Here is a 19631-nt window from a genome sequence, read left to right as displayed (position 1 = left end):
ACCAGCTCGGCGAGCTACCCGACCTCAACACCCACAGCCCGAGCTACAGATCTACTCCAAAACCTTAGAAACGTTAACAATAGCTCTAGGCATGCGGTACTTCATGCTCTTCTACACATAAAGCAGCTCTCAAATTGTTTTATAAAGCTTAGAAACAATGAGGTGGGTTAAAACAGGGATTAGAACAGCAAGTGAGGTATGATATTGTAACAATTAACTAATCTTTTAACTTTAAATTCACCATGATATTATGGGCAGATTATTAATATGGTGGTGCATTATTGGTGACTATTTGACTTGGAGATGTTAGAGGCAAAACAGACACAAGAGTATTTTTGTTTCTTTGTATGCTATTGGGTGACACCATTCACCACTACACAAAATTAGACACTGCAAGCCTTTTCACATTTCCTTGAAGAGGATTTGTCTGTCCTAAACCTTAGCATGCCAGGTTTGTCCTGCCTCTTTTGTGACCACCAATCAAGCAATAAAACTTTTCCCTCAGTGTTTGAGATTGAGCCAATTCCAGTTTCACCTGAAAGCAGAGTCTGACTGGTTCAACTTGACAGAATAACAGCATGCGGGCTGAGTAGATATTTTCTTACTTCACCTGGGCAGGGTCAGTGCCATTCAACATGGGACTCCTCTCCTAATAGTGTACACCTTAACGAGGGCACTGTCAGCCCACCACCATCTCACACAAGTAGCCATTCTTCATGCATCAGGCCACACATTAAGTACTGAAATGCCATCTATCCAATGGAGGCAAACAAAAGTTTAGACAAAAGAAAGCCGCTCTCATTAATTACTGGCACAAAGACTACAAGACGTGGATTTAAGGTTTGGGCGAGTGATGTCAAGAAATGTGGGGAAGAACTTATTTTGAAAAGCAGTATGGATACATTGGATCCATACAGTATGGACATCTTGGATACAGTATGCGTTGCCCAGGAGGGCGGTGATAGAGGGGAAAGGACTGTAGGGCAGGAGTAGGAGCAGGGCTGATTGGAATTCTGAATGGAGAGTTGCACTGACTTGATGAGCTGCATAGCCTCGTGTGAACACAATGGTTTCTTCTCATTTTCCATCAAGCCTGGTCAATTCCTACCTTTGCTGTACTGCTGCCCATTCAGTGTTGCATGCAAATGCTGTCTCAGCTAACAGAGAAAGTAACACAAATTAAGATTCAAACAGAAGTCCTTCCAAGTTGTTCAGATTTTCACGTATCTATGAAAAAGCTAGTTTTACCTTGTACTGTTGTGAGAGCCACAGAACAATAGTTCTGACTGATAGTAATCCAAATCTGCACGTTAGTTTAATTCTCAAACTCGGAAAGAGAGAAAGTATTAGGAAAACCAAACAAAAATTGTCTAATTCCATAATAAACCATACTTGCCTTATTCTATAGATTAGTCGGATCATCTCCTTCTCTGTCTTTGATACACGAGTATGCATTTCATCAAGGCATTGTGTTGGTGTTCTCAGACAGGGGGAGTATAGGAAGCTCCTCACAGAATTGAATAGCCCAGGGTTAGGGAGGGAAAGCCCGACTGGTTTCCTAGCACAGTTCACCACAGTGAGGTCTCCGCGGCTGGAAATTCATGCCCTTGCCAGCCATGAGCTCAGTGAAGCATGCAGTCAAACAATTCAGTGGGAGAATGGCCGCTTGCCCCTACCACAGTCCACAGCCAGCCTTCCTGCTTCCCACCAACTAAATGGGAAATCATTCAAAGGCAATCAAGGACTGATCAAGAATGAGGCTGGGGGTGAGCATGCTATGAGTTACCCCACCCAACACTGCTGCTAACTGCTGCCCTTCTCCACAATTCCCCAGTGGCTCCCAGCCTGTGATCGCCCTCCGGCTATACACGGCCAGTGGACAGGGTCTCTTCCATGATCTTGGGTCTTGGGTAGGGGCCTGAGCAGCAGCATCAACCTCATGCCTGGTGGTGCTACTGAGCAACCAGAGGCCTGTAGCTCTCGCTACCCAGGGAAGGACCCAACAGTGCCTAGATGAGTGCCCGATTGGCACTTAATTCTGTGGGGCCTGCCCAAAAGGGATGACATGGGACTCCCATTGGCTCTGCAGCCAATAGTCCCGTGGCTGACTCAAAATTCTGCCCTCTGCTGGTGGCTTCACTGTGGGCAGGATCTGGCCTGGTCAAGGGGCCCCTCCATTTGTTGAAACTGCATGAGGCACAAAGAGCTGGTGAGGTGCTAATGACTGCCAACTCCACTTAACTGAGCTCTGCATGAAAACCTTACAGAAGGGGAGAAAATTGAGAAAAAAAATAAAGATAAGCATAGATTTTGAATATGGTGAGATTGCCCTCCTTTCCTCAGAAACGGTCAGATTACTTGTAATAAAATTACTCAAGTATAAAACCTGTTGTCAGACTGACAGAACAGATACTTCATTCAGTGAGACAAGTTTTCTTCTGAAATCTGATATTAATGCAGAAAAAGACTGCAACAGAAATACTGTTAAAAATATTGAAATCTAGGGCCAAGAGTAAGGACATAGAATTCTTCAAACAAATATTAGGCTTACTAACACAACTGGAAAATAAACAGCGCATTGCTAAGCCGAATAAACATTGCTTTAATGGGGAAAATTTGCAGGGACATTGTTCAGAAATGTGTACCATGGATCAGAACAGGATATGGATGAATAACAATTCCTCGCACTATCTGCAGGGGACACAGTTCAACAGCTCTGCACTTAAAAGGGAGGCAAAAAAGCAAGCACAGCAAAAAAATTTGCAAGCTTCATTTCTTCAGCTTTATGCTTTAACAGACTAAAACAATTAGCAATAATCAATCTGCTGATAAATCAGTCTCGATACTAAGGGGCAGCGAAGCAGAGAGCGGGCATGCAAACAGAAGGAAAAACAACATTTTACTCTAATGAACTGGCCATGGTTCAGCACATTAACCTTGTCAGTAACATCAGCTTCACACAGTTCACATTCAACAAGCAAGCTCTTCAGAATCTTGCCAGATCCATGCTGGGTTAAAGCGGAATAAATAGTTATAAGAAGCAACAGTGATGCAAAGTGACAGGTCTAATTTTCGTCCAGAAAATAACACTGCAGTCTGCTCTTTTGTAATCAGGCTGTTTTGAAACTTACCAAGGCGTGATCAAACTTAAATGTACTGATGTAGTATGCAGGGATATCAGCGGCAGCCAGAGGCTCTGCAATCTGGGCAACGATTCCACATTCATCTGGGGGAAGAGATTCAGTTTAACACTCAGCACTGAATAACACACGACAGTAAACAAAGCATTTAGCATTAATTCCTTCAAGAAACTATAGGCTGTCTTTTTTCTTTTGGGCCAAGCAAAAATGACTGTACAGGGACAGCATCTTTTATAAACATTTCCTCTGGGACTCTTACATAATAAAAGTTCCCAGTATCAGTACGGCAGCACACTATTCTATGTTTTGTTCTATTTTCTGCTTCGCTAACCCTGCTTTCTCCCTTCTGCGCTATAAGGGCTGACTTTTCTGAGGTGCAGTTTTATTAATGCCAGCAATACTCACTCCCCTCTATTACTTAAACACACAATAAGCAGAGAATACTGAAGAAACTCAACAGGCTTGTGGAGAGAAAGCAAAGTTGACGTTTCAAGTCCGGTGACTGTTAACTCTGTTTTCTCTCTACAGACATTCTGAGTTTCTCCAGCTATTTCTGTTTTGGTGTGTTTCAGATCTCCAGCATCAGCAGTTCCCTGTTTGATTTTTGGTGTCCGTCCATTTATGGTTGAGTTAACTATTCTGCCTGTGTAAATCTAACTGTAAGTGCCAATAGCTTCAATATTGTTCAGCTGACATCCACCCAGATGCAGCAGGTATAATATGATTGCAATGGGAGCAGCAACACCAGCTGAAACTTTTAGGACAAAGACTCTCAAAGTCACATATCCATTTGTCCTTGTGAACATCTAACAATTTTGTGATTCAGCCTAATGATGAGTTGATTTGATTTGATTTATTACTGTCTCATATGTCGAGGTCCATTTTAAAGTGTTGTCTTACATACTTTACAGGCAGATCACGCTATACAAGTGTATCAGGGCAACAGAACAGAGGGCAGGATACAATGTTACAGCTGCCAAGAAGGTGCAGAGAGAGAGAGAGACCAGCATTAACACTAAAGAGGTCCATTCAAAAGTCTGATAACAGCAGGGAAGAAGCTGTTCTTCAATCTGTTCATGTGTATACAAATGTTTATATCTTCTGCCCAATAGACGAGGGTTGAAGAGAGCACAACCAGAGTAGGAAGGGTCTTTGATTATGAGGGTTGCTTTCCCAAAGCAGTGGAAGTCAAGGGACAAAAGGGTAGTTTCCATGGGCTGGGCGGTGTTCACAACACTCCGTAGTTTCTTTCGGTCTTGGATTGTGGGAGGAAACCGGAGAACCTGGAAGAAACCCACGCAGTCCTAGGGAGAATTCCATACAGGCAGTCATCCGAGGCTGGGATTAGTTGCCATACAACACCGTGATGCATCCAGATAGATGTTTCTACGGTGCATCTAAAAAAATGTTTTCACAGCAGGAATAATGTCATTCTCCCCTTGATGGTTCAAACAGGAGTATGTTGTGATCCAAACAAATTTAATCCAAACTGCTGGAGACATGTTTGGTACTGTACCTGATGAAAAGGCAGTTCATTTCGGAGTGGCAGCACATGCTCTAATTTGCCAACACAGTGATCCTCAACCACCGCCCCGGCTGAGGTTGGGTGACTCAGTACAGCCTAGGGCAGCGCACTGGCTCAGTGGTTAGCACTGCTGCCTCAACGCCAGGGACCTGAATTCAATTCTAGGTGACTGTGTAGATTTTGCACATTGTCTGTATGGGTTTCCACCAGATGCTCCAGTTTCCTCCCATAGTCCAAAGATGTGCAGGTTAGGTAGATTGGCCAGGCTAAATTGTTCTTAGTATCCAGGGATGTGTAGGTTAGCTGGATTATCTATGGGAAATGCAGAGTTACAGGGATAGAGTAGTGGAGGTGAATTGATGTGGTCTTGTTGAGCCAAATGGTATGTTTCCACACTGTATGGATTCTATGGTTCCAGTGTCTGAACGTGGAATCTTTTAGCCTGGAAAGCTCCTCACCTGTTTTTCCATTCCAAGAGCTTCTAAATTCTGCTGCTTAGCAATGTCTCCTAAAGGTTGATAACCCATAACTGGGTGAAAAAATAGGTTATCAGAACAATGCCTGGGTACGTCATGAAAGCAGTTAACAATGTTCAAAACCACACACACCCACACACACACACACACACACACACACACACACAGCGCACCGCCACAGAGTGGATAGAGAATAGTAGGAGATATCCAAACGTTTCAAACAGACCACAGTTAGAAAAGAGCTGTTGAATCTGGTTGGCATGCCACAGAAAAAATGGATCATAATGTGGGAAAATGTGAAATTGTCTATTTTGGCAAGAAGAATAAAAATGAAACAAATTATCCAAACAGTGAGAGATTGCAGAGCTCTAAGATACAGCAGGATCTACTTGTCCTAGTACATCGATTTATAAAGGTTAGTATGCAGACACGGCAGGTAATCAGGACAGCTAATGGAATGGTATTACTTATTGTGTTGTGTGGAGGTGCCTGTGTTGGACTGGCATGGCCAAGGTCAGAAATCACACGAGATAATGGGAACTGCAGATGCTGGAGAATGCCAAGATATTAAAATGTGAGGCTGGATGAACACAGCAGGCCAAGCAGCATCTCAGGAGCACAAATGCTGTCGTTTCGGGCCTAGACCCTTCATCAGATGATGATGCTCTCTGATGAAAGGTCTAGGCTCGAAACGTCAGCTTTTGTGCTCCTGAGATGCTGCTTGGCCTGCTGTGTTCAGCCAGCTTCACACTTTGTTATCTTGCCTCATGCAAAGGATATTTCTTCTTGTGGCAGAATCTAGAACTAGGAGTTGTGGTTTCAAAATACACAGAGGTAAGAATAATTGTTTTCTCACAGAGGATCATGAGTCTTTGGAAGTTGCTTCCTGAAAAGATGCTGGAAACAGAAACTTTGAAGATTTTTAAGGCAGCGGTAGAGAGATTCTTGTTAAGCTATACAGTGAAGCAGTATTGGGATAGATGGGTATGTGTTGGAAGCAGTTCAGCAATCACCTTACTGAATGGTGAAGCAGACTCCAGGGGATGAATGGCCTACTGCTGTTCCTAATTGATATATTTGCATGTGAAAAGCATATACACGCTTGAGAGAAAGTGCTGAGTGGAAACAGGATGAGCTCTGACAGAAGATTAGAGAACCGTCAGGTCTATGAAGTCTGAGGACGAGGCTGCTACAGACCATCTTACCGAACAATACACAATGTTAAAAGTAACCCCATTATAGCCACAAGGTAAGATAGGAAAGCAGAGTATTAGGTGCAATTTCTTCACACAAGGAATGGCATCCATTTGGTAAATTTGGTGGGCAAGTTGGTCGACACATTTTACTAGTTTGAATGTGTCATAGAACGATCTGGATAGCACTTTCACACACCATAGTAACGGTGTAAGATATAAATTTATTCCAGGCCATTACTACAAAATAATCAAACAGATCAACTGGAAAAAAAAATTATGCACATGACATCATAGTGTGTGATAACAAACTTGATTCTTTTCAATTGTTTTTCAATTTATTTTAAAGAAGTACATATTTTATTCTATATTTTTAACGGATTCGTCTTTCATTATCACACCTATCTATCCCCAGCTGAAAGTCAGCAGGGTAACAAATAGCTCAACACACTTTGCTCCCATTCTTAAAACTAAGGAATGGCAAAACATGAACTGTGAAAATATTTCACTTCAAACTGAATGCGGTCTCTTTCAAACAATAGGTTTTTTTCTTGAAACTCATGTTCAGTCATTTTTAATTTGACTGACGATATAAGAATAGTCCAGACAAACTTTGACCATTCCATGCATCTTTATCATGCTTGCTATTAATTTTCTGTATCAGATGCATTCAGAGGACCATGCTAAGGTCCCCAAAGGAATCCTAATGGCATTGCCCCAAGTCTTGACAAAACCCAAATAAGTGCCCACGTAGCATCTTTCACTGAGTTCATATCAGGACATAACTGCAGAGAAACAAAATCGATAAAGAAGGTGAACTTATGTACCCACAATCAGTGAAATAAACTGGAGGCTTTAACGCGTCAAAACACTGCAGCCAGGGAGATGAGATCAACATCATATTTTGCTATTTGTTCAGTTAAACATTGTGCTCTTTGATACTTCTCCAAATCTGTCTTACAATATTCTCTTTTACTCGTACAAAATAATCGGAGACCTTTGGGTGAAAAACAAATTACATCAATAGTCATTTTCTGAAGGCAGGTGGAGGACGGTTATCTGATAAATGGGAATACACATGGGAATGAGTGCCACACTTTTCAGAAATAGAAATGCAGGCCCATTTAAGGCTCAAACAGAGCAGCTCCAGAGTTGATGGAGAGCAACTGATACTCCTTGAACCTTTCCACTTAAAATCTGAGTTTGTCAACTTTGATTTAGCTTCTTCCCACTCTCCTTATTTTCTCTCTCACCTTACATGGTTTGCATTGCTTTTAACAGGATTTGCACTGTAAATTATTAAGGTGGAGAACATGGCTGGTTTATTGGTGCTGGTGGTGATAAAACAAAAAAGCCACGGTAATTTGGTGATGGAAAAAAAGTGTTCAGCTGTATGTAAGAGCACTTCTGCATGTAAAAAGGGAAAAAAGTGGGCTGAGTTTTAAGGGTTCTTGTGGTGCAGTGTTGGTGTCTCTGCCTCCAGGCCACAGGACTCACAATCAAGTTCCACTTGCTTCAGAGGTATCCGAACAGGTTGGTTGGAAAATGTGTTTTGTATTCATACCACAATCTGAGACAGATTAACCCTCCCTCCAGTCAGTTGTAATGGCAAACTTAAACCTGTAACACTGAATGTCTGCACTATGTTAAGATATTTGTGTTGCAGAATAAAAGCTGATTTTGGGTTTTATCCACAAACGGTTAGCTCAGTTGGCTGAATGGTTGGTTTGCAATACAGAGTGATGTGGCGTTGGTTCGATTCCTGCATCGGCTGAGGTTACCATGAAGGACTCTCCTTCTCATCATCTCCTCTGGCCTGAGGTGAGATGACCATGAGATTAAACCAGCACTAGCTGTCTTTCTGTAAGAGACAGAGAGCAGCCCTATGAGGGCCCATCTGACCAAGTTGTAATGTTCCTACCTTTGAGCCAGAAGGCTTGGGTTAAAGTCTCATCTACTGCAGTGGTGCGTAACAATATCCTTGAACTGGCTGATTAGAGAATATCTGAGTTTTTGAGGGGTCATGTGGTGCCTACCTCTGGGCCAAGAGGCCTGGTTCAAGTCACACCTGCTCTAGAAATGCGTCATTGCATGTCTGAACAGGTTGATTAAAAAATATCTGAGAGCTGAGCCCTTACTGTGCTTCTAAATTGTTACTTGTTTTAGTTGTAAACTGGGTAAGATGGTGGTGTTTCTAACCTGAATTCTTAACAGTCCAGTATAATTGTAATCTAAGGTGGCTCATCAACTCCCAGCCCAACTGATTGTTCTGCAGAGCTGTGGAGTCTATGGACCATGTTTACATTGACTGTGGGATGCTGCAGCCCATTTTTACTTTTTTGAGAAACTTTTCACTGCCATTTTGGTTACACTTCACGCTCCTGATCCTTCAGCACCCTGTGAGGAGTGAACAGATCACACGGCTGCTTTGTGGGCCTACTCCTGGGCCTAGCTAAAGTAGCCAACAACAGTTCCCAGCAGTGGGTGATAGAAGGGGCCATAATTCCCAACTGCCCAGCTCCTCCTGAGGTTACATTATTGGAGATGGATCATTCATCGTCCCCCTGTACTCTCAAAGCTTCCAGAGTGACCTGGGCACCCCGTTACTCGCCCCACCACTCCATTTTGATTTAGCTTCCACTTTTCGTACCCTTTCATGATTTTTGTTATTATCACATCTAATGTTTGTAATTTGTTAAATGGAGAATGGGGAATGGGGAAATCAGTGTGGGTGTTTATAATAAAACCAAAAGGGCCTCAGTTATTCTCCACTGTGAATGAGTTTCTGGATGGGCAAAGGATCCAGAAGGGAAAACTGAAGTTTGTACAATATAGTGCGTTAAAATTTAACAATTAGTTAAATCTGACCCTTTTGCCCAATTCAATTTACAGATATCCCAGCAGAGAAAACAATACAAACCAAATACCTGTAAAATCACACAGGATATGATTAAAAACACAAATATTAGCACTACAGCTTTGAATGTATTATTCTTTTCATTTAAAAAAAAACTTCTTGGTCCTCTGAAAGAAAAAAAGTGATCTAGATAGCTTGGTCAAGTAATTTCTTAATAACGAGAGATTAAGGACTAATTCAATAATCCATTTTACACCGCTCCATAAATAATATGCAATTGACAAATGATATTTTTAAGAGGAGTTCATTGCTTTATTTTCACAGCTGCAAATGGTGACTTAACTGGCCAGCAAAAATCTGTTCCCTTTCCCCACAACATGTATGTGTCCTGTTTTGAGGGGCTTTGTAAGATTTTAAGGATGGCTCCCCACATGATATAAACAGACGCAGATTTACTCTGGTCAAATCATTCAACACAGTCATGAGTGACTCATTTTTGTTCGGTAAAATGATGGGTATGAATACGATTGAGTCTAATCCTTCTACTTCACCATGTCCACAAATTGTAAAATTGGCAGTATGAATCATCTTAATGACATTCCTGTTGAAATGTATACATGTAAGTACATAATTAGTAATTAATGCCTGATGCTTTGGAAGTAAAATTATTTAAATTAAAAATGGATGTTGCATCTTTAAAAACGCAAATAACAAATTTGATTTTTCCATAATTGTGCAACAATCGTGCTCCTGTGAAAATGTCCTACAATGTCCAAATATATTCAAGTTAAAACCATTTCAAATCTCAAAGTTATAGAGGTTTACAGCATGGACATAAGCCCTTCAGCCTAACTTGTCTGTGCTGCCCAGTTTTCGCAATTAATCTGGCCCTATTTGCCTGCATTTGGTCCATCCCCCTCCAAACCTATCCCATCCATGTACCTGTCCAAATGTTTCTTAAATGATAAACTTCTGGCAGCCCGCATCTATAGGATCTTTGGTACCTTTTAAGATGTTCCTCCTATTACCACTGATATTCATGGGTCTTGGGAAAAGGGGAAGGAATGCAGCCAGCTGTAATTCCACATATTTCTAAAGATAATCATACGGTGCTAACCTGCATAAGAAAGCCAGTGATTCTGTCCAAAATGTGTATACTTGTTTGCATTTTGAAAGGATGTTTTTGGTGTGTGTGTGTGTGTGTCCATGTGTGTGTGTGTATGGAGTGTGAGGGTTGGTGATGGCAAAGATAGTAGTCTGGTTATTGAAGATTAACTATCCCTGCGTGTACGAGGGTGTGGAGACTGAATGTCTATGGAGGATAAATTACACGAGGAGTAAAGTTTACTCTGATGAAGACTGTAAGAAGCATGGATGCTCTACATTAGTTCCAAAATTCCAAAGTTCATGCAGTTCCAAATTCAATATTCATCCTATCACAGGCAAAAAGACAAAACATTTCAGTCAAACTTTCAACTGTCTGACAATACTGGAAACTCATCCCATGAAGGGAGCACACCTTTGAACAATTGAGATTAAAAACTATACCACTATTATTTTGAACATAGGGTGGTACTGAATGAGATTTGATAAATTTAAGCCAAACTATCTGCACCTAAATAATGCATTCTGCATAAGAGATCACTATTGAAGATTATAGTGGTGGAGTTCCTTAAAAATTGGTCAGTGTTCATATAGTGTATGTGAGCTCTGTAAAAACACGAAGCATGAATTGTGTGGTGCTGTCAAATTGCGTATTCTTCAACAGGAAACAAATATGCCTCTGACAGCATTAAAAATGCCACTCAACCATTTTAAGCTTCTACACATTTGCGCCATATATGAAAATATCTCAGATTAAGAAGTGACAGTTGAAAAGCAGTCCCGAAGCAGGACATACTTTACATCAGAAAATGAATAAATAGTACATTCTTCGCTAAACTTGGCTGGTAGCTCTTTTAAAATACAAATTGATGCTGCTACCTCATTTACGTAACTCAAGATAGGTACAGCAGTTGGAACTGTTACAGATTCAGAGGCTGATTGTTTAGAATTACAAATATGGATCAGGATTTCCCCGGTTCCCTTAAACATTTCCCTTCTAACAATGCATCAATTTTCCGGCTCCCAATACTATCACTTTTTTGCCCAGCAGCCCAATGCTGAGTGATGAAGGTTCAGTGCTTGCAGTTAGGGATGTAAAACATGAGGGCAGAATGCAAGTGGAAGAGAAATTGGATCTTATTCTATCTGTGTGCATTCCAATTGGAAGGCAGGTACACTTAAATAATAAAAAAAAGTCAGGCTACATTGGTTCACCAATTGTTTTGTAAGTGTTTATATTTTGTTTTTCATTTTCTCCTCCTTACTTTTCTGGACTCAACACACAGTTGTAAAAATGAACAAACTACATTTCTTTCAAAGATAGCAAGAACTGCTGATTCTGGAATCACAGATAATACAGTATGGAACTGGAGGAACACAGCAGGCCAGACAGCATCAGAGGAGCTGGAAAGCTGATGTTTCAGGTTGGGATCCTTCTTCAGAAATGGGAAGGGGGAAGGGAGCTGGGAAATAAACAGAGGAGGGCTGCACTCACTTATCACCCCTCCTCTCCCTATTTATTTCTGAGCTCCCCATTTCTGAAGAAGGGTCCGGACCTGAAACGTCAATTTTCCTGCTCCTTTGATGCTGCTAGGCCTGCTGTGTTTCTCCAGCTCCACACTGTATTGTCTCACACCTCTTTCAATGGTGCTTTCAAACCTCTTTCTGAATCTGCGCTGTTGGCATGGTGAGGAATTGATCTGACTACATCCAGACTCAATGCTAGACCACTCCTTTAGGTAATTAAATCTGAGAGGTATACACAGACCTAGTACAAAGTGTGTCTGACATCAGTGCAGCTTCCGTCCACTACTGGGAGTGTTGCAGGTTGTCCAAACAGTCAGGGACTTGGACAGAGTTTATATAGTAGTTGGAAAAAGTGGAAGCAGAAAGCATTAAGAGAAAAGCAAGGCTTCACATTTGCCCTTCCACTTCAGGAAGGACCTAATGCAAATCAGGAACTAGCACAAGTGGAACTTTTAACCTTGGTGGTTGACAAAATGCAGATCAGTTGCTCATTATACACACTGTTTGATTTTTCCATTCTCAGTAGCTTTAATGGAAAGTAACATGGAGTGTGGTGTATAGCAGATATGCAGCATGTAACTTGATCTACTTTACTGGCCACCACCATTGAGATAAAGCCAAACTAATCGTAAGAGTTTTGTGAGCAATGTTTAAATTTGTCACATACCGAATCCTAGGGGCTGCCCACCTATCCGAACCATCTTCCAGAGCTCTCCTGATGCACTCGTAAACAATAGATTGTTTGGAAACCTGGGATGATAGAGAAAAATAATGCAACTTTAATTTGCAGAATCTGAAAATTATCATTCAGCTCTTAAATGAAATCAATTCTAAATAAAAATGTAAATGGGTTTTGAAGTTATATCCCTAGATTCTGACAGCATTGTACAATGTACTTTTAAAATAAAAGACTAATCAATTTTTCATCCTGAGCTGAGTGTGTCCCTCACATTGTTGTTGACTGAAGCACGGCTCCAGTTTCCATGGCATTGAAAACATGAAAGCTCGTAATGCCGATGTCAGTCAGAAACTTGAGGTGGTGGCTTACCAAACTGCCAATTCACCGAGAAATGCAGTCAGCTGATTCCACACAGTGGCTAAAAATCTGAGTTTTGCGAAGTGAAAATTAGCTCCTAAAATTCTTGAGGCTAGGGAGGACTTACATTGCATTGTAAATATGGACTGGACCCCATTCTGCCAGGATTCTGCAAAATCTAGAATGTGTGCTCAACCTCCAAAGGGGACCGTCTCCTCAGCGTAGCTTTGAATTCCAGTTGGCCGGGTGTGGGGTTTGGTGGTGGTGCAGGGGGTCATAGCATCTGCCCATTCCACATTGAGGAGTGCACTGCAGGAAATTCTTGCACTTCCAAATAGGATTCCCTTTGCCCTAGAAAAGCTTTGGCAGAGCTCATGCCAGTTGAGATCTAGCATGTACCCCTTTGAGGCCACCACTAGAGTAATGGTGAAGAGTAACTACATATATCTCCCGCAACTTGATAAAGACCGTCTTATACCTTTGTTGTGTCTGCACATCCATCACTAAGGAGATATAGCCCTCAATGAGAGAGAAGGAGAAGAAACGAATATGACCATTTTCATCACTGCCTACTGCGGAATCTTTCATGCTGGAAATACAATGAATATATAATAAGATTACACTGCATCAATAATCTGTGCCCTTTTAACGTATGTCTATGATAATATCTTTCTGTAATCAAGCATGCTCATTTATTGAGAATTCACATTAAGAGTCCACTTTTACTTGTAGTTTGCAGAAAAATATTTGCTATATAGTTATGTGCAACATACATGTTTATGAATGGAAACCTTTCAACATTTAATTCAATTTTAGTCTCCATATTCTTCACAAGACCACGTGAGTTGACCATGTCTGTGTTGTTGCTGAAGCACTGTGAACTTGAAACAAACACTTTTGTAATCTTCCCAACTTACCCATTGGAATAAAACATGACATCCATGAGGAGTGTAGCCACAGTCGGTAAGGTATCAGGGTCCAAGCTCGTTACACAGAACTTGTTGCTGGGACTGGACAGTGGATGAATGACTGGCCTTTGAACTACAGATAAACAACAGCATGCCTTTAAGCCATTGAGTAATGATGATTACTACAAGCTATAGTATGGTACCAATGACAAATGGAAACAGAAGTACAGCAAAAATTATCATTCTACTATTCTCAGAACTTTTAAACAAGAACACTCTATAAATGCTATGATAACTTACAGATCTAACAATTTATGAATCATCATAGAATCCCTACAGTAGAAACAAGGCCCTTTGGCCCCAAAAATCCACACTGACCCTCAGAGCATCCCACCCAGACCCATTCCCCTGTAACCCATTTAATCTGCACATTCCTGAACACTATGGCCAATCCACCTTGCCTGCACATCTTTGGACTGTGGGAGAATACTGGAGCACCTGGAAGAAACCCTCGCAGACGTAGGGAGAATGTGCAAACTCCACACAGACAGTTGCCCGAGGGTGGAATTGAACCGGGGTCCCTGGTGCTGTGAGGCAGCATTGCTAACCACTGAGCCCCAATGCCGCCCATTATGAAGACCTCAAAGAACTCACCCCTCCCTAAACAAATGCTACCAGCAACATCACTCTGCATGAGTCCAACAAAGGGCCTTCCTTTGAAGTGTGCACATTGGGGGACTGCTGATTAACCCTCATTCTGCACATGTCAAAATATCAGTAAGGTACCACCGAGACTCCATTCTGGGAGATCACACAATGCACTGGTGTTATCTAATGTCATTGCTGCCTGTTATAGTGCAGATATTAGATATCACGGTGTATACAGAGTGTTCTTCTTTATAAGTTATGAGAATAGCAGGATGATGAATTTTGGTGTATTTCTGTTTATTACACTACATTATCCTCTTCTGTAATGTGATGACCAGAACCATGCAGTGTTTCAAGTCCATTCTGAGTACAGTCAGAAAAATATTGTATGAAGTGACAGTGCTGCCTTGTCACTTTGTTTCGATACTGACCTCACCACTGAATTTGATTTACCCAATGCCCTAGAGTAGGAAGGTGATGGCTTTCATTTTTACACAGAATTAATACACCAATCGTTATTTTTTTCCCTCACATTCTAAATTCTTGAAGTGTGAATACTTGCCAGTTTATAGTGGGTGTAAACTCACCTAGCTTTGGCTTCACAAATCCGTTGGTGATTCCTAAATGATCAGCAGCAACTGGCTCCCCGTTTACGACCCTGAGGATGGTAAATTCTGCTGAGAGAGTGTGCATAACTAATGGCAAATCTCTTTCCCGTACCTAAGGATGAAATAAATGAAAAATGATTTCAAACCTCCACTGATGGTTTTATTATGTCTGTGGCAGGAGGATTAATCTGAAAATACAGGGTTCACAAATTTAGGAGGAGATATAAAAGTGATGTGAAAGTGACTGTCCTTGACATTAAGGCAGCGTTGAACTGAATGTCACATCAAGGGGTGAAAGCAAAATTGAGTCAATGAGAATCAGGAAAATTTCTTTGCTTGCCTAGCACAAAGGAAGATGGCCGTGGTTGTTGCAAGCGATTCATCTTGGTTGCACAGGACATTGTCCTAAACCCAAAAATGTCACATCATTTCAACAACAACTTTCCCTCCATAATCAGGTCAGAAGTGGGAATGTTCTTTGATAATTACAGTGCTCAGTGTCATGTGCAAATTCTCAGATTCTGAACCAGTGTGGGCTGCAGGCAGCGAGATCTGCTTTGGATTCGGGCTGATAAGTGACAAGTAGCATTCACACCACACAACTGCCAGACAATGAGAAATCTCCAAGAGGTTATCTAAGCACACCCTTTAACATTCAGTGGACATTACAATAATTGAATCCACCAACAGCAACATCCTAGGAGTTGCTCTTGAACAGAAATGTAACTAAACCCAGCACACAAATACTGTGGTTATAACAGTGGGTCTGAAGTTGGGAATTCTATACTGAATAACTCACCTCCTGCCTCTCCAAAGCCCATCCATTATCTAAAAGATATTAGTTGGAGTGTGATGGAATTCTCTCCACTTGCAGGAATGAGTGCAGCTCCAACAGCAGCCACATAGCTTGGCATCGTCCAAGACAAAACAGCCAGCATGTTTGACACCCCATCCACAAAACATTAAGTTAAACATCAACTGCCTACATCATTAACACACAGAGGTATCAGTGTGCATCATCTAATGTGGTAACTCATCAAAGTTCCTTTGACAGCAACATCCAAACACACAACATCCACCACCCACAGAATCAATGGTATTAGCTACCTGGGAACATCACTTGCAAGTTCTCCTCCAAGCCCCACACGACCTACACTAGGAACTATATCACTGTTCCTTCACTGTTGCTGGGTCAATACCTTGGAACACTCGTCTCAACAGCATTGTGGGTGTAACTACATCTAAGTACCACAGCAGTTCAAGAGGGTGGCTCACATCTACCTTCTCAAGGGCAATTAGGGATCGGCAACAAGTGATGGCCTTACCAACGAAGCCCAAGTCCCATGAATGAATAAAAAGTACTCAGTGAGTCAGGAGAATTTGAAAGATAATTGTATCTGAAATTGATGTTGATGCGAGGTGATTGCTTAATGGGATATGTTCAGTTTCTGTTTTCTGATTCACCAACTATATTGGAGCAACTGCATTTGGAAATTATGCATTTAATGCATTTTGAACTTTCAGTTTCCTTTTTGTTGTGATGCAGTGCCACACTTATGTTCAGTGGAAATTTCCTACTGAGTTCTCAAACCCAGGCTGGCTGGCTATTGACAATATGCTTCCTAGGAAATGTCTGACTGTAGTCCAGTTACAGAGTCCACCTTGAAACATATGAAACACAAACTGCAGGCAGGTGGAAGGAACGGGGTGTGAAACATTTTCACATAGCCCTCTCCTTAATTTTGTAAACTCTGTTCACACACTCTGCAGTGACATGTATAGCTCAGGGTCTCCCAAACTAACCCTTGTCACAATGTGCTGTCTGAACTGCTCCATTCAACTGAGAATAGACATTTACTTGTTGCTGGTGTAGCCTCTCTGCTCACTTTAGAACTGGGACAATGTCTGTCAGTGCAGTCTCATTATGTGACAACAAGCAATGTAGTGCAGCATATCGACATCCTGGATTTCCCAAACCATCGGTTACTCGCAGTTTGCAACAAACCTATAACTATTTGAAACTTCTCATTTCCACTGCTCAGGCTCAGCACAAAGAAAAGGACTCAGAAGACATTGGAAAGGAAGCAACGATTCAATCTCGAAGCAGCCATATCTTACCAAGATGAAGTCTGTTTGATATGTGGAAAGCATGAACACAGAGATATTATGATCTGCCAGGGGTGCAATCACTGATTTGGCAATCTTGGTGACTCCAATGGGCTGTGAGCTGGAGAAACTGCCTCCGCCAGAGACAACGTTTAATGCCAGCCATGTCTCATCTGCCACGCTCAGGAGATCCGACCTAGGCAGTTCTAGAAAGACAACAAGAAGAACGTCATATCGCTCAGACAATAGACAATGCAGTTTGTGTCACAGTATTGAAAGCTAATGAGGAAAACCTACAGTTAACAATTTGTCAGCAGTCTTTCCAAAAATTGACAAGGATACAAACAAGGGAAGTTTCAAATTGTGGTGAAATTTGTCTTTGAGATCAACTTAATGACAAGACCATATGGTAGAATGGTTGTTGGTGCCATTAATGACTTACTATTAGTTATAAAAGCATTTTATAACGATTCATTTTGGCAGTGGAGCTGAGTGGAAGTGGTCGAATTGCATTCTCGGGACGTGTGTGAACTGATATATTTGGGCAGTGGCTAAACCCGAGATACAACACGTGTAGTGTCTCCCACCCACCCTCCTCCTCCTCCGACCAAAGAAAAGACTCTGGTGTGTTGATACGGTAAGCGTTTTTCTGTTTTTTTAATCATGTGCTGCTAAGTAGAGTGATTTGGTGCAAAGATTTTTCATTTCATTTATCTAGTATTTGATATTATAGTAGGACAAAGTTAAGCTGAGTCAAAAAAACAGGAGATCCCAGGCCGTGTTACGGTCCTCTTGCTCAATGTGGGAGCTCAGGGATGCGGCTGATGTCCCCGATTCCAACATGTACAGGAGGTGTGTCCAGCTGCAGCTCTTATTAGACCGTATGACGGCTCTAGAGCTGCGGATGGACTCACTTTGGAGCATAAACGATGCTGAGGAAGTCGTGGATAGCACGTTCAGCAAATTGGTCACATCGCAGATTAGGATTGCTGAGGGAGAAAGGGAATGGGTGGCCAAAAGGCAGAAAAAAGCAGGAAGGCATTGCAGGTGTCCCCTGCGGTCATATTCCTCCAAAACAGGTATACCATTTTGGATACTGTTAGGGGAGATGGCTCACTGGGGAAAGGCAGCATTAGCCAGATTCATGGCATCGTGGCTGGTTCTCCAGTACAGAAGGACGGGAAAAAGAGCGGAAGGGCTAAAGTCATAGGGGATTTGATTGTAATGGGAGTATATAGGCGGTTCTGCAGTCGAAAACGAGACTTCTGAATGGTATGTTGCCTTCCAGGCACACAGGTCAGGGATGTCTCAGATTGACTGCAGGACATTCTGAGCTGGGAGGGTGAACAGCCAGCTGTCATGGTGTATATAGGCACCAATGATATGGGTAAAAAAATGGGATGAGGTCCTACAAGCAGAATTTAGGGAGTTAGGAGCCAAGTTAAAAAGTAGGACCCCAGAGGTAGTAATCTCAGGATTGCTACCAGTGCCATGTGCTAATCAGAACAGAAATGAAAGAATAGGCAGGATAAATGAGTGGCTTGGGAGATGGTGCAGGAGGAAGGGGTTCAGATTTTTGAGACATTGGGGCTGGTTCTGGGAGAGGTAGGACTATTACAAATCGGACTGTCTACATTGGAAGGACTGGAACCAATGTCCTCGCGGCCTCTTTTGCTAACGCTGTGGGGGTGGGTTTAAACCAATGTGGCAGGGGGGTGGGAACCAAATGAGGAGGTTAGTGGACAGTAAGGAGGTAGTAACCAAAGCCTGTAGGGAACTAGATAATGAAGTCAGTGTGACTAAGGGGAGAGTAGGCAGACAGCAGATGATGAACACAAAGGGACAGGTGGTCTGAGGTGCATTTGTTTTAATACAACAAGTGTAGTAGGTAAGGCAGATGAACTTAGGGCTTGGATTAGTACCTGGGAGTATGATGTTATTGTTATTAGCGAGACTTGGTTGAGGGAAGGGCAAGATCGGCAACTAAATATCCCAGGATATAGATGCTTCAGGCGGTATAGAGAGGAAGGTAAAAGGGATGGAGGAGTTGCATTACTGGTCAAAGAGGATATCACAGCTGCAGGAGGGCACTATGGAGGACTCAAGCAGTGAGGCAATATGGGCTGAGCTAAGAAATAGGAAGGGTGCGGTAACAATGTTAGGGCTGTACTACAGGCCTCCTAACAGCGAGCATGAGATAGAGGCACAAATATGTAGACAGATTATGAAAAGATATAGGAGCAACAAGGTGGTGATGGGAGATTTTAATTTTCCCAACATTGACTGGGATTCACTTAATGTTAGGGGTTTAGATGGAGCAGAATTTGTAAGGAGCATCCAGGAGGGTTTTCCAGAGCAGTATGTAAATAGTCCAACTCGGGAAGGGGCCATACTGGACCTGGTGTTGGGGAATGAGCCCGGCCAGGTGGGTGAAGTTTCTGTAGGGGATTACTTTGGGAATAGTGATCATAATTCCGAAGTTTTAGAATACTGATGGATAAAG

General features: G+C 42.0%; 1 protein-coding gene across 2 annotated transcripts in view; it reads right to left on the bottom strand.

Annotated features, from left to right (window-relative positions):
* The window catches only part of LOC125464545 (cytosolic arginine sensor for mTORC1 subunit 2), a 180688-nt gene that overhangs the window by 11314 nt on the left and 149743 nt on the right, over positions 1–19631 (bottom strand). Inside the window, exons 3-8 of one of the 2 annotated variants that reach the window (XR_009447293.1) lie at positions 17141–17334; positions 15002–15134; positions 13776–13899; positions 13337–13447; positions 12490–12572; positions 24–3226 (exon numbers count right to left, since the gene is read on the bottom strand). Coding sequence is in view for 1 of the 2 variants with exons in the window: in XM_048557041.2 (XP_048412998.1) it covers positions 3132–3226; positions 12490–12572; positions 13337–13447; positions 13776–13899; positions 15002–15134; positions 17141–17334 (740 nt within the window). In the remaining variant the exon portion in view is untranslated. The remainder of the gene's footprint in view (positions 1–23; positions 3227–12489; positions 12573–13336; positions 13448–13775; positions 13900–15001; positions 15135–17140; positions 17335–19631) is intronic. The other variant, XM_048557041.2, reaches the window with a different exon arrangement.

This window comes from Stegostoma tigrinum, chromosome 27, assembly GCF_030684315.1.
Source record: "Stegostoma tigrinum isolate sSteTig4 chromosome 27, sSteTig4.hap1, whole genome shotgun sequence".
Taxonomy (NCBI): domain Eukaryota; kingdom Metazoa; phylum Chordata; class Chondrichthyes; order Orectolobiformes; family Stegostomatidae; genus Stegostoma; species Stegostoma tigrinum.
This window is presented reverse-complemented; position numbering and strand designations above follow the sequence as displayed.